General features: G+C 45.8%; 2 protein-coding genes across 4 annotated transcripts in view; one reads left to right on the forward strand and one right to left on the reverse strand.

The window, feature by feature from the left end:
- Nucleotides 1–48: 48 nt before the first annotated feature.
- On the forward strand, nucleotides 49–13,472 carry PSME3IP1 (proteasome activator subunit 3 interacting protein 1). The gene is made up of 7 exons (XM_059857342.1): nucleotides 49–131; nucleotides 3,058–3,200; nucleotides 3,639–3,737; nucleotides 5,573–5,711; nucleotides 9,562–9,693; nucleotides 11,545–11,609; nucleotides 12,729–13,472. Exons 2-7 carry the CDS (start codon nucleotides 3,071–3,073, stop codon nucleotides 12,944–12,946), a joined length of 783 nt encoding a protein of 260 aa, XP_059713325.1. The 5' UTR covers nucleotides 49–131; nucleotides 3,058–3,070; the 3' UTR covers nucleotides 12,947–13,472.
- Nucleotides 13,473–16,190: 2,718 nt separating this feature from the next.
- CPNE2 (copine 2) overlaps nucleotides 16,191–21,991 on the reverse strand; it is a 42,444-nt gene continuing 36,643 nt past the window's right edge. For all 3 annotated transcript variants that reach the window (XM_059857341.1, XM_059857338.1, XM_059857340.1), the window contains exons 13-16: nucleotides 21,913–21,964; nucleotides 20,873–21,006; nucleotides 17,653–17,889; nucleotides 16,191–16,777 (exon numbers count right to left, since the gene is read on the reverse strand). In XM_059857341.1, coding sequence (XP_059713324.1) covers nucleotides 16,670–16,777; nucleotides 17,653–17,889; nucleotides 20,873–21,006; nucleotides 21,913–21,964 — 531 coding nt within the window. In that variant the 3' untranslated portion in view covers nucleotides 16,191–16,669. The remainder of the gene's footprint in view (nucleotides 16,778–17,652; nucleotides 17,890–20,872; nucleotides 21,007–21,912; nucleotides 21,965–21,991) is intronic.

Consider the following 21,991-nt stretch of genomic DNA (forward strand, 5'->3'; position numbering starts at 1 on the left):
GCGGGGCCTCCGAAGGAAGGGCTCGCTCGGTTGGCCGCGGCGGGCGGAAGGGGCGGGGCGGCCGGCGGAGGGGAGCGGGGTCAATGGCGGCGCTGCGGACCCGGCGGTGCCGCTCGCTGTGAGGGGCCGCGGTACGTGCCAGGGGCGGGCCCGGGGCGGCGGGGCCGGAGGAAGCGCCCACGGGCGGGGATAACGGCTGCGGCCGGGCCGTCCGGCCCTTGGGGCGCAGGGGTGAGGAGGGCCGGGCCTGGGCCCCGCGAGCGCGGCGGGCCGGGGGCCGCTGCTGGGACGAGGGGCTGGAGAGAAGGTGCGGAGAGGACTCGGAGCAGCTCGAGCCCGGCACGCCCGGGACGGTTCCCTTCACCGAGCTCCGGGAGCACTGCAGGAAGCGGGGCCCGGGGGCGGATTCAGGCCGGTGGGGCCGATTCATCCCGGGCGGCCCCGGGCTCGGCTCGCAGCGCCTCAGCTGATGCGGTGCGGGGAGCGCTGCCCGACCCCGTCCAGCGGTGGGTTGGTGGAACGGGTCGGTAAGTAGCGTTTGGTATTTAAAGAGGGCTGACTCTGTTGGAAGCCGCACTCGGGTACCCGAGACACCGTCGCTGCTCTACATCTGTTCCAGCCTAAGTGGTGGCAAGGGTTGTGAAGTTGGGGAGGTTTTGTGATCCTGGGGGTGTTACCATCTGGTGTTATAAAAACATGTGGTTTGCAACTGTGACAAGCTCTTGTAATTTGCTGTGACAGCATAGCCCTAGAATACCTAGTAACCAGACGAAAACGTAGATAAATAGGGAAAAGTTGCCAAGTGCATGGTTTTTGTTGGGTCTGGTTTGTGTGTGTTAGCTTCAGATGGGAGAGGGCATAGAATACAGCAAAATTACCCCTTTATCTTTTTTCCCCAAGATGGGGTTGTCACTGTCAGACACCAGTTTGCAGGCTGGTGTTGGAAACACTATTGCTGCATCTCAGGCCATAATTAAACCTTAATCATGGTTTAATTGATGTATCAATTCATGTATCTTAAAACATATTGTCTGTGTGAACTGACTGATCCAGGTGGTTTGCTGCTGAAGGCTGTAGTCCCCAGAGGATACTGTGTCCTTGCAGAATCCCTTTCTCTCAGTTGGCTTTTATTACTTTCTGTCACCATTGTATTGGAATCTTTTGTTTCCTCTCTAAATATATAGGTTGAGATGACACAAGTGGAGAAACAAATCATGTTGTTTATGCAGCACTTGGATAGGAAAGCTGGCCTTGTGATCAGGACCTGTATTCAGCAGTGAGATTCAATTTTTATCTTCTCTGTAGGTTTCCAGCTTGAGCCACCTTCAGAAATTACACTCAAAGAGCAAGTGTTCCATGCTTTCTGGAAAGTGGACTTAGGGTCTTAGGGTGGATTTTTTGTTAGATTTTTAAAAAAGAAAGAAATTAAAGTTTAAAGAAGATAAAATCACCAGCCCTGAATCTGTCCTTCCTGTCCCCAGCTCTTAAGAGAATTCTTTTGTCTTAACTTCCTTAAGTAATTCTAACCTTAAGAATGCATCCTGCTCTAACAAATATTTGCCCAGTGCTCTAACCTGGATTTCTCCTGAGACTTCAATTTTTAAATTTTTGTTACAAGCAATACCCCACAAAAGTATCAGTTTTTGTAAGGATTTCAGGACTTCCTGCAGGACTGGTTCCTTCTGGTATGGAGGAAGGATGATAAATAGGTTTCTTCCCTTACCTGGGTTTCTGCATCCCTTCCTCCTTGGAAGAGTGACTGTTCTGGGATCTCCTCTGTGCTGAAGTGCAGGCAGAGTGAGATCCCAAATGAGCAGTACTTGGCAGAACTGTGGGCAGTCATCTGCAGTCCTTAACTTGCTGCAGTTATACCAGGGAGATCATAAACTAGAAAAAAGTTATGTTTGCATTATCTTTAAATTACCAGCTCTGTGTGTTGTGTTTATGTTGTGCTTCTGTGTACAGTTTTGATGAACAGGCTTGAAACAAAAACAGGCATTAGGGGTTCATGGTGTAGCCTGGAGCTGGCAGAATAATTCTGGAAGGAGACACCTAGGACTTAGAGAAGCAGTTTGTTTCATCCTGGGCTTCCAGGTGTCAGGACCAGAAGTTTCCTTGTTAGGCTGACTACTTGGAGCATCTCCACCCTGCACCTGGTACTGAAATCTTGAAGCAGAGGGTGGCTGTACTGTGTGGGAAGGGGCTGTGCTCTCTCCAGGGGAAGTGCTGCTCATTTTCTAACCCCAGCTCTGTTTTAGCCCTCTCTCACTCAGCTGTTGACCTCCCAGCCAGATCCCCCCAGTTTGCATACTGGGCACAGTGTTGTGTGGTCATGGTTCTGTGGAATATCCCTTTGGCCCGTTCAGGAGAGCTGTCCTGGCTCCCTCACAGCTTCTTGTGTAGCTCCTCACTGGCTGAGTGTGAGACACTGGGAAGTCCTTGACTTAGGCTAAAACTGCAAGGGTGTTAATCAGTGTTCTTGTCACACCAAGCCCAAACCTCAGAGCTGTACCAACTACTAAGAAGTTTAGCTCTGTTCCAGCCAAAACCAGAAGAGCTGCTAATTTCTGAAATTTCACTGTTAATCACTTCTAAATACATGCATTCAACAACTGAAAACAGGCAAGCTTTCTCAAATTTTCATAGGCTGGCCAAAAAGAACTTGGGATTTGATGTTTTGCCATCACTTTATTTTTCTTCAGCACATATGTGGAGGAACAGAAATAAAAGGATGAGAGTGTAGGTGAGGGTGTTTAATTTTTTTTTTTAAATATTTATTTAAGCAAAGTAAATCCATTAGAACATGACTTTCAGAAGAACAGCCTGAGGCAGACAACTAGCAGGAAAGACATAATTATGAAAAAAGAGTAAAGAAGGAGTAATAGATGATGCTTCTTAGTCTTAGCAGTTATGCAGTGACTGATTGCAGTCACTGCTTGCTATGCAGTGTTCTTTAGAGAACTGAAGTTATTGTAAGGGCAGCAGGTCTGTTTTTTAGGATATTTAATAATCACTTATTGAAAAGCATGATCAGACTCCTGATTGTGTTTTTAGCAGACAGTGTTCCACAATGGAAGGGGGAGATGGCACTGCTGACCTGGTGATTAACAAGAGGTTCGTGTCTGAAGCAGAGCTAGAGGAGCGACGAAAGAGAAGGCAAGAGGAATGGGAAAAGGTCCGAAAACCTGAGGACCCAAAAGGTATGGGCTAAATTTAGTAATTACAGGGAAAAGAGCTGAGAATTTTTCACTTCTGTGGGAAATAGAAATTCTGGAAGGAGACGCCTAGGACTTAGAGAAGCAGTTTGTGTAATCGTGGGCTTCCAGGTGTCAAGAGCACAAGTTTCCTTGTTAAATTGAGTACTTGGAGCATCTCCACCCTGCACCTGGTACTGAAATCTTGAAGCAGAGGGTGGCTGCACTGTGTGAGAAGGGGCTGTGCTCTCTCCAGGGGAAGTGCTGCTCATGTCAGTAATTACAGGAAAAAGATCTGAGAATTTTTCACTTTTGTGGGAAATAGAAATTAAAAGTAATGTCTTTTTATATTCTATAATTGAATGGTTTTTACATGAAGGAACTGAGAACTGTTGGTGGTTTAGTGTTTCTAACATGTCTCCCTTCCTGATTTGTTCCTTTCAGAATGCCCAGAGGAGGCATATGACCCACGGTCCTTGTATGAAAGGCTCCAGGAACAGAGAGAAAAGAAGCAGCAGGAGTTTGAGGAGCAATTCAAATTCAGTAAGCAGCAAACTGCATTGTATTTGCAAACTGCAAACTGTGTTCTATGCAACAGCTGTGCACAACTTCTGAGTAAAGGACATATCTGTGTGTTTTGTCTCCCCCTCTGAGAGTGAAACAAAGGCTTCAGGAAAGAAATATTGAAATCCTGGATTTTTAAAGGAGCACCTTCTGGACACTGATGCAGCACTGCACACATGCAAAACTCAAAAGGTGTTTGCAGTTATCAGGCTGCATGCCTGTAAAGTGTTGAGTACTGAGCTTATATTGCATATAAAATAAAAAAACCTAAAAAAATCCCAAACAAATTTGATAGCAATCCACAAAGAATGGAAATGTATTGTGGTTTTGTGGCTCTTGAACTCATGCTTTAACCCATGCTTGCATCAATTAAAGAAATCCTGTTAGAGCAGCTATTACATTTCCAAGCCATAATTATATGACTAAAAGTGATTTGAAAGATAAGATTATGATTTGGAAGAAGTAAATTTACATGCTTTGATTCTTTAGAAGTAGATGTTTGATTCTTCTAATGAAATGTTTGGATTTCTGGTTTTATAGAAAAGTGCTTGCAATTTGAAAAGTGGCAAGTACAGACAGCAATATTAATGCAGTAAAGTCTCCAGCTGCACCTACAAGATTCTTTTCACCTGGAGTTTCCAGTAAACTTCAGTAGACTTTTGATCCCAGTCATTTTTGGTAACATAACTGAGCAATTCTTGCTGAAGGAACCACCCAAAAATTGACTGCTGTGAGTCTGAACAGGAAGTGCTTCTAATAACTGTCTAAATGAATAGTTTTTCTTGGCCAGTTATATTAAATCTGCAACACCTTTGCTTTGGTAATCCAAGTACTGGAATGGGAAGTAGCCCTGAGAAGTAAACCCACCTCTGCATTGAATGCAACCACAGCAGAATATCAGACACCAGCTAACCTGGAGAACAAAACCTGCTGCAGAGTGCCTGGGAGAAAACCTCAATAAAACCTCAGCTCAAAGGACCTCAGTGGCTGCTCCTCTTAGTTTGCAGATGAGTCAGGCAGAAAATGAGATTAATTCATGTCACTTGCTTCAAAAAATGTCCTGAGTGTCACTACTTTTGCTCTCCGAAGGGGTCCTCAGTAGTAGTAGTGAGTGCTACAAGTTACTGTTTAAAGATTTATGAATGAGCTCTGCATGAGTTGGAAGGAGCAGGGATTGGCTTTTATAAAGTAACCTCAAATGATCATTGATTTCCAGAGCTCTTCTGCCAGTCACAAGCTTGCCAATTATTGGTGTAAATGGATTTCCTAGTTTGCCCTCAAAGTGACTGGGGCTTGCCTGTGTGGGTGAAGATTAAAAATATGGTGACTTCATGTAAAAGCCTAAAATGTGGAATTAAACTTTAATGAGGATTAAAGGTGATGTTCGGGCTAAGATTTCTGATGATGACTACAAACAGCAAGATTTGGTCTTCCTGAAACATTCTCTTTGTTATCATTCTAATGAAATCATTTGCTCAAGGGGCACTGAACATTTGCAGAACAGGAAATAAAAGACCTTCCTGCTGTACTAGTGTGTACTTTCCTTAAAGTAGGGTAGCATGTTTAGAAAGAATTTGGTTTTGTTTAGAAATTCAGGGTTGTCTTGCTTCTACTTTTTTAAAATTTTTGAACAGGTTTTAAAACTAATTAGGTAGGAATTGTTTGCTCTAAGAAAATGTACTTTTTTTGAGGCAAGATTTTTGAGGGGAGGAGTAGCGTGGTTTTTTTAGTTATTGGTTGGTTTAAGAACATACAGAAGAGACAGACTTAGACTTGGTGTCTGAAACCAACAAATTTCTTCTTTCTTTATTCAGAAAATATGGTAAGAGGCTTAGATGAAGATGAGACACATTTCCTTGATGAGGTTTCTCGGCAGCAAGAGCTACTAGAAAAGCAACGAAGGGAAGAGGAGCTGAAGGAGCTAAATGAATACAGAATATCCTTTGCACTAAAGTGGCTGGTGGTTACCTAGAGGAGGGTAAGAGTGGGCTGTAGTTTGTCCTGTCAGTTGACATTCCTTTGATTAAGCTGCTTTACAGAATGTGTATAGTGATACACTTTCAGAGTTTAATAGCTTCATTGTAGCTTTGACAGACGCCTGCAATGTTTGATATTCCCCCCTCAACTCCCACTTCTTTGATCCTTTCCTTCTCCCCTCTGCATTGTTTTGGGGTTTGGTTGTGGTTTTTTAGAGTTTGGTTTTTTTCTGTTAGTGAGGTTATGAAATACCATAATTTAAAAGAGAAAGGGAACATAAAGAAAAAACGGTGTATTATTTCTAATCTTTTGCTTTTGTCTTATGGAAAATTACACACTCTTTTTTTTTAACTGTATATTGCCTGATCTTGACATTTCTGTCTGAAATAATGTGTGGATTGCTCTCTCTGTTATTCTTCTTGGAGTATTAGGTGCTTTCTCCCTTGCTGATACCTGCAGGATGAGAAGTTAAATACATGTGTGCAGACGTGCTGATTTTCTTCTGGGAAGTCAGTGTCCATGGAGTTTTGGCTCTTTTGGGTAGTGCACTCTTGTAGGCGGGATTAAGAACAGGACAGTTTGGCTTTGCTGTAAAATTTGCCTAATTTTCTTGTAGGTATGCTAGAAAATCATATAGGATGTTTTTCCTCTCTAATTAGTGCCAGTCAAGGGAGGTTGGAATGATTTGAGAATTTCTGTTCTGAACAAAATGTTGCTTTTTTGAGGTTTACTGAACCTATGTAGAATCTGATGGTTTCCTTGTCTAGATTGCTCTTGAGTTATAGGTGAACAAAAAACAAGTGCTCAGGGAATCTTTAGTATAGATGAGTTTGTGGACACAAGGAGGTGACCAAAACCAGTCAGCAAATAAAATTGCATAGTGCTGGTACTACAGAGATTGGTCTTACCTTGTGTTAGTCAATGATTTACAATTTGGAGCATGTGTTTTGTGAAGAACATCTCAATTAGCTCAGGGGTGTGTTTATGAAAAAGCAATCCTGATGCATTTTTTTAACTTCAGAAATAGGCTGCAGTTAGCTGATGGGTTTGGAGTATTTTCTTGATTTGCTGGATCTATTCATGGGATATTCATGGATATATTTAGTTTTGGTGATGGTTGCTCGTGGGGCTGGCTGATCCAGGGTTGTGCAGTGTGAGATTGTGCTGTGGGAGCAGCTGACAGCTCTTGTTATGTCATGTACATCTGGGGTGAGCCATACCAGCCCTGAGGGAATCTTAAGTTGCCTTGAACTGGCTACATAACACACAGATTCCTGAAGAGCCTGATCAAGATGTACAGACCATCTTACCTCAGTCTTTGCACTCTTACTAATGTTGGTGGCTCTGAATCTGAAATCTTACTGTAAAAATTAAACTTATTGCTGATGGAGTGGAGGAAGGGAGGATGTATTATAGTCACCTCATCTTGTGAGAAAATCAAAAGTGTTGCCCATATTTTAAAATTCTTTTTATTTAAGTATAATATTTCAAGCAACCTGCAAATTGTGTTTGAAATTTTTGGTGGTGCTCTGAAATGCAAAAGTGGTTTTTGCTTCTGCAGGTTTTTACTAATGGTTTATCACTGCAGTGACAAAAACCACTGTGCTGCTTCTATAGGTGCTTTAAATGCTCTCCCAAATTAATGAGGGCAATGTCAACCCAATGGATTTCACTATTTGCTCTTTTTCCTGCAAGAGCATTTAATTTAAGCTACCCAGAGGCACTAATTTCATGGTAAAAACTGTGTCAATATTCAAGTACAGAGATGTTTTTTTCTTAATTTTTCAGGTTGAACAATCACAAAATTATACATCCTCAGGATAAATATGCCTTGGAATATTTTAATGTACTCTTGAGCATAAGAAATTCATATGCATGGATGAATAGGAATTTTTCTTTCTCCTGCATGAACAACTAGGTTTGTTTGTTCCTTACCTTATCCAGACCCCCCTGTTCAGATAAAGATTTACAAATATTTTTAAGCCATTTCCAAGAAGTATTTGAGAGCAAGATCAGCTTGTCTTTACTGCTATCTAAATGTAGGAACAGTCCCCCCCTCCAAGAAGCTGGCTTTACTGAAGACAGCTTGTTTAGTGCAGTTGATATTTAAGATTGAGAGGTTTATTTCTAATGTTGTCTTCCTGAGAGGGAACACTTCTTGGCTGGCTGTAGCATTACATTTGCTAATGACAGCAGGATGTATAAAATACCTACTAAAAATGTGCTGTGCCTTTCTAGTTGAGGAGATTTAGGAAAATGCCATCCTGGATGGAAGCTAAAAGCCTGTAATTTGGTATCTTTAAAAGAAAAGCCTTTGAATTCCTCAGTAAGGCTTAGAATATAACAAGGTAATGGACCTGAATGAGGCAGTTGAACACTGCAGTGTGTGGAAGAATTGTGTGGCAGCATCAAATCATGTTCAGCACAAGGAGCTCTCAGATGACTTCAGACAGCCACAGGATGGCACTCCTGTGCCATCTCAAAAATAGATAAAATTGAACAGTGGGCTGAGAAGACTTTTGGTTGAAGTAAGGAACAGTCTGGATTGCTGCTGTATCCTTAGGAAATTCAAATAATAAATGGCATCTGAACATTCCTGTCTGTAAAGGGATTGGAGACTGGGTGTCACTTCAAAGCAAAGTCTAAAAGGTTTTGATTTTCAGATGTTCAGTGGGGGAAAAAAGCTATGGCTTCAAATATGTGGGCCATCAATGTGAAATTCACTATCCAATATATGTCTGCAGTGACTGGGGCATCTGTGAAACTCCAGCTTGAGGAACTGTAGTGAGAAGAAACTATTAAAACACTGGATGGAGTTTAAAAACATGCTTTTAAACTAAATTAATTTGCCTTTGCCTGTGCAGTTAAAATTTTTGCAGAATTCTGCGTGACTTTCCTGGCACCTCATCTACAAACGGGGTCTTTGACAGATTTCCATTTGTCACACAAGGAGCTATGTTCAGTGTGTGCAGAGTGTGCCCTAATAAACAAACCCTGCTCCTTCTTATCCCATCTGAGAACCTGCTTCAGCTTCTCCACTTCAGTATAGGTTTCAGCTGCATTCCACCTTGCTAACACTGTTTTAATCTACTTAGCTTTTCTGGGCAGTTGCAGTCTTTTTTTGGGTGAATCTTGGATCACAGTTCCCCTTAATCAATGTCTCCTTTCTCTTGGGATTGATGCTCAGACCAGCAGTAGAATCCTTGTGGTCCTTACAGAGAGAGGAGCTGGAAAGCTGGAGTGCTAAAGACCAAACCAAAAAATGGAACTGTTCTGTCTTGCTAGGCTGAAATCTGCTGGGCTCAGCAAAAAGAGGGTTTGAGGAGTGGAAGTGAGGGCGTGTATTGCTCCTTAGCTTTTCTGGTAAGGATTAGAGTGTGGAGCAGCAAATTTGAATTACAAATGCGTTGATCCCTATAGAAGGGGAAGTACTGCATTGCCTTTTTGGTTTGTTTTGGTCCAGCCTGACCTTTTTGCTTTTTTTAAGGTCTTGTGGAAAAGGCAGGATGGTGGATATGTTCATGGGTGCTGGGTGTTTTGTGTTACACCTTTCTGGCTTCAGAACAGCAGCCCCCAGGCTGCTGCCTGGGCATCCTCACAGGGAGAGCTGGTCCTGATACCAGAGAAAGCTCCAACCCCAGAGGGCAAAGTATCTTCTCTTCTGGCTGAGGCTACCAGCTCAATGTCATCACAAATAAGTTTATTTTGATAGAATATGTGAATGAACTTCGGTCACTGCTGTCAGCAGAGCTGGCTAAATATATCAGGGAGGAAATGTCTGTTCTCCCCATTCCTTCCCAGCTGATCCTTAACCCTTAATTCACAGCACTCTCACTAAAGTGGGAGTCAGTATGGACCCAAAGAAGGAAACTGAGAAGAAATTGCCCATGAAGTCAGTGGAAAACAAGAACAAATTTTCTCAGGCAAAGCTGTTGGCAGGAGCTGTGAAACACAGAAGGTTAGTTTCACACTTCTATAAATTCATGAGGAACGGAACCCAGTTAGCAGTGTAAAGGGAGACAGGCCAAAACTGCCTCCAGAGAGTGAGGTGTAAACCTTAGCCCTAAAGAAAAAGGGGGAAGGTATAAGAAAAGACCAGTCTTGTTTCTATAGGCTCTCACAAACTGTGGGGAAAAACATGAAGCAAATCAAATAGATAAGTGTGTGTAAAGCAAGTGGGCAGGATCTTCATTTTAGAGTGCCAGGCTTGGGCAATCCTGCTTGGGGTTTGAGGAAATCTATTTTACATCTCTGTTTGTAGATATCAGTGTCGCCTCACAAATGCAATTTCATTCAGGTTGCCCAATTTATCAGCCAACTTTACCTGTGTTTAAAATGGAGCATTTTAATGGATTTACACTGATACATCATCACCCTTTCCATCCCAGCTGGGTTTGTGATGTGCTTGCTGCTTTGATCTTGGCCTGCAAACACAGCTGCTGGTGTACTACAGGTCATGGAGAAACCAGGCATGTGGGACCAGACTTATTTCCCCTAGATGAATCATCTAATACTTCAAATGATTACTGACATCTCAAAGTGCAGTGTGTTCGAATTGTCTCAGGGAATGTGAGATTATTTTAGAAGCTTATCTTGTAGGGTGATGTTTAGCTCCCAGTACAGCAGTTAATTGCATGTCTGAAAACTGAAGTAAGCACTTCCACCACCTCATGTCTGTGGGGTTGGGTGATAGTTTGGGTTTTGGGAAGAGAGAAAAGAAAAACCCTGAGCTGATAACAAGCAGCCAAAAGTGTTGTTTTTGTCTTGTAACTAATAGTACTTAACCCAGTAGGATGTAGAAAAGGAGCTGCCATGTGCTTAATGGTACTTCTAAAGTCTGCAGATGGCATCTGTTTAAAGAGAGCATCTTAACTGACATGTCAGTGCCACTGCAGACTTGCTTTGCAGTCTTCTATTTTTGCCATCTTATCTTTTATTGCAAAGTGGCCCAAAGCAAGTGTAGTGTGAGCTCAACATCTGCTCCCTGAGCTTTGTAATTTCCTGTAAAGGATGTATTACTATTAAAAGCTCTCTGCACAGAATAACCTTTCATCTGTACTGCATGTTCTGATAGGGACAGAAAAGAGTTAATGCATTCTAATGCTCATGCTTCATCAGTTCATCACTGCAGAATCTGGGAAGAATTTGTTTATGTGGATGCCTTAGCATTGGGAACATGCAGGAGTCAGGGGGAAATAGCAGTGACAGGGGAGAAGCTCTGAAGAGTCACAAGTCCAAGTCATGCTCCTTTCTCCCAATGCCACTTGGGACCCAAAAAGGACTTTTGTGGACACTGCAGCTCTGTCAGTTGCTGTAAGACTGTCTGAACTTACTGGGTGTAAGATTTCTAGATATTTTAGAGCAGGTTCTCTTGGTGCTTGAAGGAGGGGAAGGAAGCCCTGCAAGGGAAAAGCCATGGATGTTGGCACCAGCAAGTGTGATAATCATCCACATGTGCAAGGCTGTGGCCATGTGGGTGTCTGAAGCTCAGGTAGTCATTCCCAGTCTCCCGTGGGGCACATCCTGCTGAACAGGCAGCTCCTGGTTGCTGTGCAAGGGGTTTGACTTGAACTCTAAGAGGTGTGTTCCTTTCCCAGGTTAACAAGGGATACTTGTAGTGTAGGTGTTGGTGCTTCCTTGGATCCTGCATGTTCCCCAAGGAGCCTCAGTTAAAGGCAGTTGAAAGTGGTGATGGTCATCAGGGGACCCTGCTATCATCTGCTGTAGCATTTGAGGCAAAGATGTAACAATGACTTCACAGTAATTGTTTGCCTATGAAGAACAAGACACTCTGTTATTTTTTCCACAGTTCAGATGGTGGTAACAGTGTCAAGAGATTGAAACTAGACACTGACCACGAGGAAAAGAATCCAGGTATGTCCCAACTTCTGCCTGTGGGAAGCTCTGTGTCTGTCACTGAACAGCAGCTGAGTTGGGGTTAAATCTCATAGAGGCTTTGCTTTTCTGTTCCTTCACTGGGCAAGACAGCATGGACTTTGGTTGGCACGTTCTCTTTTAAAGCAGTAGAAATGGTAAGTGTGGCTGCTGACAGCCTTCCTGGAAAACAGGGCTGCAGGGAACCTCTGCAGGTTATCAGGATGTTCCCTACCCAAACCAGCCCTGACAGATGTTTGTCAAGGAGCTCTTAAGTCTCCACATATACTGTCCACCTTCCTTTGAGAGTTTATTAATCTGAAAGAGTTTAACCTGATAACTAATGGAATTGTCCTTAGGGCATTTCAAGCTCAGTGCTTGCTCTGTGGGCAGGAGACATGGAGAACTGATCATCCCCTTCCTCTTCACAGCAGCATTGCATGTATTTGTATACATCCACTTCAGCTTTATGATCTGAAGTGATTCCGTCCATCCTGAAATCAATTTGTTTCAGAAAATTGTGGGGAACTAGAAGAAAAATTAAGTTGTGTTTCAGCTTTAGCTGACAGGGCTGCAATTGACTTGCTGTCAAGATACTCTGACACAAATGGGGTGAGCTGCAGTTGTGTAATGACAACCCAAGGCACTTCCTGAATCTCCTTCTGTTCAGTAAACTTTCAGAACAGCAGAAATAATTAATTAGCCATGGAAGATGGGAGATGTTGACTAGTAGAATAATGGAATAAAACTTTTTCTCAACTATGCTGTTATATTGCAAAACAAAAAACCTCAATTACTCAAAGCAGAGCATTTATTCTTATTTAGTGGGTTTGGTACTTGACAAGCATCAAACTGACAACTTTAGAATAAAAAAGTCTGTAATGCCAGCATAGAGCTGGGCTTAAACTAGTGATGAGAAGGAAAAAATCCCCTGAGGTAGCAAGTCCTTCCTGTCAGAATGCTTTTATTACGGCATAAAGGTGCCTTATGCTTTAATTAAATCCTGAAATCATCCCCTGCTTATGTGGGAAAAGCAGGTGAGTGACACGTTGCAGTTCCTGGGCTGATTGAAAGCCCTTTCCTGCACTCTGATTTTTGACTGAGGTTTCTGTCTTGCAGAAAAGCCCTCCTGTGTTGCCTTGGGGAGCAGCTCAGTGGGAGGCTCCACGGTGCATTGTCCCTCAGCAGCTGTGTGCATTGGGATCCTGCCTGGCCTGGGCGCCTACTCGGGGAGCAGCGACTCCGAGTCCAGCTCGGACAGCGAGGGCACCATCAATTCCACTGGGAAGATTGTCTCTTCTGTCTTTCGTGGCAACAGCTTCTTTGATGGTCCATAACAAAATCCCTCCGTGTGTAATGTAGTGCAGAATATCTTCCAAAGCCCTGATGGATGCTTGTTGCATCCTTCTGCCCCAAATATAATCTTTCTAGCTAACCTCTCAACTTTATTACACTCAGATACTCCTAAAGTAACTCATTATTCCCCTCCCCCTTCCCCCCCAACTTTCCATTTCTGGGGTGCATACTGAGCCTGGAAGAAAAGCTGCCATCCTAAAGCAGAAGGCACACCTAACCATGTCACAAAGGTCTGAGGGTATGGAGGAGAGAGCTTTATCTTTTACAATTCTTATGGAAAGAATTATGTTGATTTAAGAAGTTTATACAAGACTAACAGGCAAAAAATAATCACTTGAAGCAGTGAAGTCTTGTAGAAACAGCCATGTGTTCTGTTTTAAAATGTCATTTTTATTCTGTATTTGAAAAATGGGGGCAGAACCAAATTTGAACAGATGGTGAAGTGTAGATTGCCATGACACTGTAAAGAAGTTTTAGTGTTACATGATTAAAGACATTCTGAATGCATTTTTTTTATCTCTGCCTGTGCCATTCATAATTGTTCTCATTCCATTAATCAATTTCTGCTCTATCCAACCAGCCATTCCCTCAAACCACCATCCAGGAGATGTGTAGGTCAGTTTCCCACAAAAGCAGAGGTGGTGAAGGAAAACTTGGTCTGAGTGAGTTCACAGGAACTGCAGCTGGCTTTTCTGCTCAAAGGCTGCTCCAGCACTGGGGCTTGACAAGTCATGCAGCTTTTCAGCAGCAGTGTCCTGAGGGGCATGAATCCAGAGTGGGTGGGAGTCCCCTTTTCAGCCAAACTCCTTTGTATGGTAGTTGGAGAACTCCAGAAGTAGGGCTGAGGGCTCATCTTAATCTCAGTGTGCTGCTGGGAGTTTGGAGGATTGGAACAGCTCAGCTCAGGTGCTCAGGGGTGGAAGTGCCTTTGTGCAATCCTGCTCTAAGTACTGCCCTTGTGAGACAGCAGCTGGTCAGTGTGTACCAAAGGGCAGTCACCTGGAGGTGGCACTGAGGGGCTTGGGAGGGAGCAGCTGGGCTAAAAGCCAAGAAAACAAGGCCTGTAGTGAATTCATGCCTTAGCCTGAGTGCTGAATTTTCCAAAGGAAATGGGGAGATTTGTGCTCACAATGAAGCTCTCCTTACCCAAATACCCCTTCTGTTTGCACAGCCCTGTTCCAGAGTCAGGTCCTTATAAACACACTGCAGTTCCTCCCTGTTCTGGACTGCCTGGTACCTCCTATGTTTGCTCCAGAGTTGCTCCTGCCTCTTCTCTAGCTACTGTAATTATGGCACTTTCAGGTGGAAAATAAGCAGATTTTGTGCAGCCTCCCTAATGCTTTGCTTTTGGTGACTTTCATCTTACTGAGCTATGGAATGAAATGGAATTGGTGCACAAAAAAAAAAATGCATGTTTTTTTATTAAAGTTGTATGGGCAAGAGCCTCAAGGAGTTGGTATGAGAGCTGCTGGTGTTCTTCCCTGGCATTAAACTACATCAATTATCTGACTCTAGAATCAGAGCAGCCTTGCCCAGCTGCCAGCATGCTGGGGCCATTTTCCTGAGTGGTATCTAGCACAGCTGCAGTCAAAATGCCTGATTAAGCCAGAAATTTATAGTGGGACTTTCCAGCCAATTGTGGCAAATGCAGTAGTGGGCTGCAGGTGAGATGGTGTGTATACTATGGTGTGTATATTGTGGTGTGTAGATGGGGCTGTGCAAGGTCAGGAGGAGACAATCCAGGAAAAGCAGATGTGAGAGCCCTTTCTCCTGTTCCTAGAAGAATGGAATAGGACATTGGGGAATGCCTTTGAGTCAGCTCTGCTGTTCTCAGGGCCTGGCTCACGTAAACAAACTGCAGAGCTGTCCCAGCTCCTCACTCCATCTCTTGGTCCCATTTACCTTTGTACATCAGAAGCCATCTGACATTAAAATACTCCAGGGCTGGAGATGTGCTGGCAAGTGCAGAGTGCATGGGATGGAGGATAAATCAGACCTGAAAAGGGCAGCTGTGGCAGTAACCTTGCCCTGGGCTGCCAAAGCTGGAGATGAGCTGGCTGTGGCTGGCTCCAGCAACTCTCATTCACTGGTGGGATAGATTTTTTTTGTTATTTTTTTAAGAAAAAACCATGACTGCATAGTGTGTGTTTCATCCTCTCCCCAGGGACAGCTCAATAAACTGCTCCTTGTCTGTGCTAGTTCTTAAAGTTTCAGCGAGGTGTTAAAAAAAAACCCAACAAACCCCCACAAACACTCTACTAGCAGAGGAGTTTATGAGCTCCTGCAGCTGCGTGTGAGGTTCTCTTATGGAAATAAATAAAAAAAATTTTCCAAAGCCGCCAACTTCGATCTGGAAGCTGAGCTGGATACAGCATTATTTTTAAACAAGCCACCCTTCAAAGGGTGCTTCTCCCTTTGGAAAAGGGTGGTGCTACTTGTTTATTTTCCCTTCCAGGAGGTTTTGCAAGGCAAATGTCTCTCAGAGCAGTCCCACCTCTCCCAGGGGATGGGGTCTCACCCAGCGCTGGGAGTGGGACAGCCCGGGGCCATCTGTCTGCTGGTGACTTGGTGGCAGCAGTGACAGCCACAAGGTTGCTGGCAGAGAGCACAAGCAGTAGCACACGCCTGTGCAGGCTTTATATAGGGACAGGGACAGCAACCTCCCACCTCAAAAGCTTCCATTAATGGGGAGGAGACTCAAGTCAAGTCTACTTGAGTTTGGAGTAGGGCTGGTGATCCCTACCGGATATTCAGCAGCATACTCAGCTTCAAAAGACCTTAATCTGGTTAGGAGCAGCATAAAGCAGCAATTAGCACATTGCTGATGAGCAGCTCAAAGGAGCTGCTGGAGAGCAGGATTTCATTACCCAGCCCATCTTCTCCCAGGCAGCAGGGAGCTTTTGTTACTCAGACTTGGAAAATTTTCTGGAGTTGGAGCAGCAGTGAACCATGAAACTCCCTTTTATGGTTTGTTGTGGGGTCACCAGGGTTTTCCCAAGCACACAGACTCAGCTCAGGCAGGCATTAAGGGCCTGCTGCCTTCCTCAGGATATCCACCTTCACTAAATCTCCCTCTGGGATGCTGCCATTGACAGTGTGGGGCTGATCCTGGGCACAGTCAGCAGAGCAACTGAGGGACCAGGACAGGCCCTGTCAGGGTGACTCCAAACACCCAGCACTGCTAACAGTGTAAGCCACTCCCAGATCCTCCCATCTAGGAGACTCTTGTTTTAAATGTCCAAGTTTCTTTATTAACCTGAGTATAACAAATATAACATGTACACAGTATAAAAATGAACACAGAACCTGACAGGTATACAGGTACAACACAAATACATGAACTATACAATGACCAGTTCATTGAATGATAATATATTAAGCATTTCATTGCTTGGAAAAAGCAAGTTTTGATCATAAAAATTGTATTCTGAACCACTGAAATTATACAAAGTACATTCAATACTGAAAAGTGACTCAACGGGCAGGACCAAGGCATGGCCCGGCTGCTTAGTGTTACCTTGGGCCAGGACTGTACAAAATGAATCCAGACACTTTGCTGGGATGCGTCTTAAGAACTTAGCAATTAAATTAAGAAGTACAAAGTGTTTCAGGGAGGGTATTCTTCTCTTAAAAGCATGTGGGACGTGCTTTTGGCAGGACCAACAGGCTTCGGCAGCATGCAGAGGGTGCAGCCTGGCACGGCTCTACGCGGGCTCCGAGTTGATGGGTGGCAGGTTTTGGTGCTTGAAGTACTGCACCACTTGCTGGGGCAGCTCTGCCAGCACAGCTTTGGCCAGGGTCTCCTTGGGGACCTGTGGGCCAAAGGGAACCAACACCAGTGTTAGGAGAGCCACTGAGCAAAGGGGACCGACTGAGCAAAAAATGGCTGGGCTGGCCCCAGCTCCAGATCTTGGCATTTCATTTAATACCCCTTAGAGTCTATTGATAGGCAGCATTTTATACACCAGGGATTAATATATTCTACACTACCCTCCCTCCAGGAGAGAATTCACTGGTACAGAGGAATAAAACATCCTGGGTCGGTCAGAAAAAACAGGTGTGAGTGGCAGGAAGGTGGAGGTGAAATAGAAAGACATTGATTAGTTGCAGAAGAGGGGAAGATAAGCACAAGCACAACCTTGGCAACCAATCCTGTGCCAGCAACAGCCTCTGTCCCAGATGAGGATAGAGGCTGGATGATTGCAATGGACTCATCCCACAGACGGGATGTGCAGGGCCAGTGCCACCATTGTCCCTTCCTACAGAGGATCAGGGGGCATGGGGCTCCTCCTCAGGACAATTCAGCACGAAGCCCTTAGTGTGGCACATCAGGGGTGCTGGATGAGGCCTGAATGGGAGTCACCAAAACCACACAGGGCTGTGGCAAGGGGCGTGAGCCCAGTGCTGCCACACCCTGCTGCAGGAACCCTGATCCTGCTCTGAGTCACTGAGGGTTTTTGCTCCACCTGTCTGACCATGACAGCATGCTCAGGTGGAACCACTACAGAGCTGCAGAGCACAGCCACCCTCCCTGCAGCGCCGATTTACATGATCCACACCACAGCATCCCTGAGGCTAAGACAGAGCAAGACAGACTCTGGCCTCTGCCTCTGCCGTGGTTGCTGCACTTGCAGGGAGATTCCCAGGTTTGCCAGCCCATCTCCCCGGGATCCCTCCCCTCACTCACGTTGCGGAAGTTGCGGAAGGGCACGAACTGCACGATGTCGCGCACGGCCTCCTCGCCGGTGTGGGAGCGCAGCACGCGGCTGTCCCCGTCCAGGAACTCCATGGCAGCAAAGTCAGCGTTGCCCACGCCCACGATGATGATGGACATGGGCAGCTTGGAGGCCTGCACCACGGCGTGCCTCGTCTCGTCCATGTCGCTGATCACCCCGTCCGTGATGATGAGGAGGATGAAGTATTGCTGCGGAGGGGAGGGCACAGGGTCAGAGCCAGCGGAGGCCAGTGCAGCCTCACACTGCAGCCAGGGCTCACACTGCAGCCTCACACTGCAGCCAGGGCTCACACATGTGAGGGGAGGCAGGGCCCCGGGGTTTGGGGGTGAGCTTCATCATTTCCCAGGTCGGCTGGCATCATGCCCTTTAGCAGAATCCAGAATTTCAGGTGTTCCTATTCCCCCTGGTTTTTGAAAGATCTTGATCAAACAGCAAAGCAGCTCTCACTCCAAAATATTTTTCTGAATTACTGATTTACTGTACTTAATGATGCAAAAAAAATCAACTTCTAAACTGTACAGGATATCTGTCAGGGCCAGGTGGAATTCAGGGTTGGGACAGGAGCCCAGCTGGGAAAGGAAATCTCCCTCTGCCTGCACACAATGGAGTGTTTTTTGGGGTGCTCCCATCAACATCTCCCTGCTCTGATGGGGAGCATCTCCTGTATTGCACTGCCAGGCTGTGGGGCCATCCCACGCTGCTCAGGGCCTGCCCATCTCCTGTACAAAGCCATGGCTATGGGATGCACTGAGGGGGATGCAGAGGGTATCAGCAAGCTGGGGGACGACAGAGCAGCAGCATTAGGAACTGCTCCCCTTCCTTGGGAAAGGGCTGGTCCTGCAGAGCTGGGGAAGGATGGACAAAGAGATGGACAGATGGTCCTGCTGGACTCAGCTCAGCAAACCTGGAGCATGTGGACCCCCAAAATCCCATCTCCTCTGTCTCCAGGGAAAGTAATAGCTCAATTTTGGCACATTACAGAGCTTGTGTGTGCTGGAGAAATGATGAAAACAAGCACTTAAGAGCATTAAAGCCCTTTGTTCCTCTCTTCATTCTTTCCATTTCCTCTGAAAACTGCTAGTGCAGCATCCTGGAAAAGCAAATGAAGGAGTGCTGCCCCAAGGCTGTTTTTCTGGTCTTCCTCCAGCCCTCATCCCCTGAAACCTTCCCTAAGCTTCATCCACTCTTGATGATCTGAAGTGCTAAACTCCAAGTACTAACAAGGCTGGGTAGAGCTTAAACACAACTGAGGACACGGGTGAGGAGATTTTCCCAGGCCAGACCTTCCCCCCTCCAGCCCCTTTTGATGCATTAACCCTGCCTGCACAGCACAGTCCAGGGTTTAGTTTTTATCTAAATATGAACTTTAGAGAGCAAAACATGGTGAAATATAAGTCTGCAGAGCAGGACTGCAACATCTGAGTCTGGAGGACAAGACTAAACTTCAGGAGAGGACCTGCCCTGGAAGCTGGACTTGGACCTCACCCCATCTAGGAACCAGTATGGGAGGAAGAGCATAAAACCTTGAAGGGAGAAGCTGATAATGACTTTCAGCTGATTCTCCCTTTCCCTGCCTGGCCTCTCTCCTGGAAACATGGCAAGGGTTATTTCCCTTTGTTCCCTTTTTTCTGTGAAATCCGTAACAGGATCTGAGAAAAAAGCTGGAAAGTATGCATGAAAAGGGGTGGGAGGCAGAGCTTGTCAAATGTTTATCACAACATATTTCAGAGGTCAAAAGAACTAAGAGCTGATGCTGGGGATCAGCCTCAAAGCCCAGGGGCAGTGTAGGGGTGATGAAGCAAGGGACCATGAGGCACTGCTGGAGAGCATCAGTGGGAGATCCCCCAAGGAGCAGTGGCAGTTTTGGTGGTGTCAGTAAATGACAGCAGGACAGGGGTGCTGGTGGCACCTCTGGGCTCCAGATGCAGTACTCAGCCAGGGTGGCACCTTTGCCAAGCCCCAATCAGAGCTGCTGGTGCACAGGGACCAGGCTGGGGGTCCATCACACACCAACCAGCAGCACCTGTCTCCTTTCTCCTCTTTTTCTTGTCAAAATGGCTGATCCCTGCATCCACGTGGGCTCTGGGATGATTCCCAATCCATTTGTTAATGATATCAGCAGGACTTGGAGGGATTAGGCAGCACTGAACAGCATGAGGTAAGAAAAGGGGAGGTTTGGATGCAGGGACCCTGCTGGAAAGGTGAGTTTTAATTCCCCAAAGCTTATTAATCCTTCCCCAAGAGCCAAATGGTGTAACACCCCTCTGTCCCTCCCCCGGCCCCAGGATGTTTTAGTCTCCCATCCCTTACGAGCTGAGGGATGTGTTTGTGATCTATGTTGCTATGGAAAAACTACGAGGATTTTTGGTTTTTTTGAAATGCTGGGAGCAAGCGAGAGCGGGAGGAAGAGGAGGGCAGGTTCAGGCAGCCCCTCAGCACCAGGGGTGGCTTTGATGCAGGAGCTGAAGATGGGATGGAAGAGGAGAAGACCCCGGGGGAGTGAGATCCCTCATCAATAACGCTTTGTGCTGCCAAAAAACCACCCGAGCCAAGCCAGGCTTGCCTCTGACGGCACTATTAGTGCCCATTATTTAAAATCTCCCTTGATTAAACTATTAGTGCCAGCAGAGGGGTGCAATTTGCATATGATTAGTGCCTCTGCTCAGTGCTGAGCCCGTGGGCTCTCCCTCCCCCACTGACAGCGACACAGAAAATGAAAAAAATGAGGAGCGACTGGATCTGTGCAGAATTAAACCAAATTCAGTTTTTCCTTATGCCTGGAGCTGGGAAGAGCAACAGCACTCACAGCAAGGCTGGAAAAGGTCCTCGTAGGAAATAGGTTTTAAATGTGATTCTGCTTTGCTCCAGGCAGGAATCAGGGAAGCTTTTACCCCAACATCTCCTGCCATGCAACTGCTGATGCCCAAGCTGGCCAGCAGAAGCAAGGGGCCAGATCTGCCATCCTCCATGGGCAGCCTGCTGCCACAGGGACCCAAGATGCTCTTCAGCAGACTTCAGATGCTCTTCACGCCCCTAAGAGCACACCTTGGTCACCACTGGCAAGGCTGGACCCATAGACAAAGGAAAGACATGAAACCCAGCTCAGGCTTTGTGTTCCCCTGCCCAAAGCCATCAGGATTGCCATCAGATCACGGAATCTCATGGACTTACAGATGCAGTTTCCTGTTGGGTGGCCTGAGCTGCAAAACGGGCCACGTGGTTGATGATGGGTGAGAAGTTGGTGGGGCCGTAGAAGCGGATGTGGGGCAGGCAGGCAGAGTATGCTTGGACAATGCCCTCCACACCTTCAGGGAAAGCAGAGAAACAGGCATTACAGAGTGTCACAACTCACGGCAAGCCCAGTTATGAATCATTAGCTCATTCTGTCATAGAGCTGAAGTCAGATCTATTGCCCCCACTTCATCCCAAATTTCTGAATATCCAAGCTTTGCTCTTCAGTCACTTTGCAGTGGGTCCTCAGACCTTCTGTGATAGGGAAGCCCTTGTAGTACCCACAATCAATAAAAGCATTCATTAGGGTTGTGAAAAAATCTCAGAATCAGCCAAGGAGGAGGAGCAAAAAGAAAAGAACTCCTGGTCTCTGAACACAACCAAAAAACAGATCGAGGGTCCAAGGTAGCCCTAGTATAGATAGTAGCCCTCACCACTCAGGATTTGAGCAGTCCTTCAGCCATCACTGTGAGCAGCTATCAGCTGCTAAATGGAGCATTAAGTCTGAATTCCCCATCTGCTAAGCAGGCCTTGTGTTTCTTGCAGCCTTGCAGGGAGAGCAGACGGCTGGTAGGACACACCAGACAGCAGAGCGAAGGCGGATTTTACACAGTCTGAATCCAGTTGCATCTTACCCTGGGCCTTCCTACACACCCCCAAATTTTCTGTGCTTTCCTCTGAGTGTGCCTTTAGCATGTGCTCTGCTTCACCGTTCATGTCTGTCTCTGAACATGCCTTGAAAAATCCCCGTGATCACAGAATCATGGAATGATTCAGGTCGGAAGGGACCTTAGAGATCATCTAGTGCCAACCACGCTGACATGGCTGGTGATGCCACCCACCAGATCAGGTTGCTCAGGGCCTCATCCAACCTGGCCTTGAACACATCCAGGGATGAAGGAGTTACTGAAGAAATGCAGAGGAAGGACAGAAGGCACTGAAGGCATCTAAGAAGTCCTAAAGGCCTGGTAGATGCTTACCTGAACAGAATGGATTCCTGGGATTGAAGTTAATGGCAAACTCATGGGATACCTGTGGAGAAGAAAAGACCCAAGTTAA

The sequence above is a fragment of the Haemorhous mexicanus genome, chromosome 12 (genome assembly GCF_027477595.1).
Source record: "Haemorhous mexicanus isolate bHaeMex1 chromosome 12, bHaeMex1.pri, whole genome shotgun sequence".
Taxonomy (NCBI): domain Eukaryota; kingdom Metazoa; phylum Chordata; class Aves; order Passeriformes; family Fringillidae; genus Haemorhous; species Haemorhous mexicanus.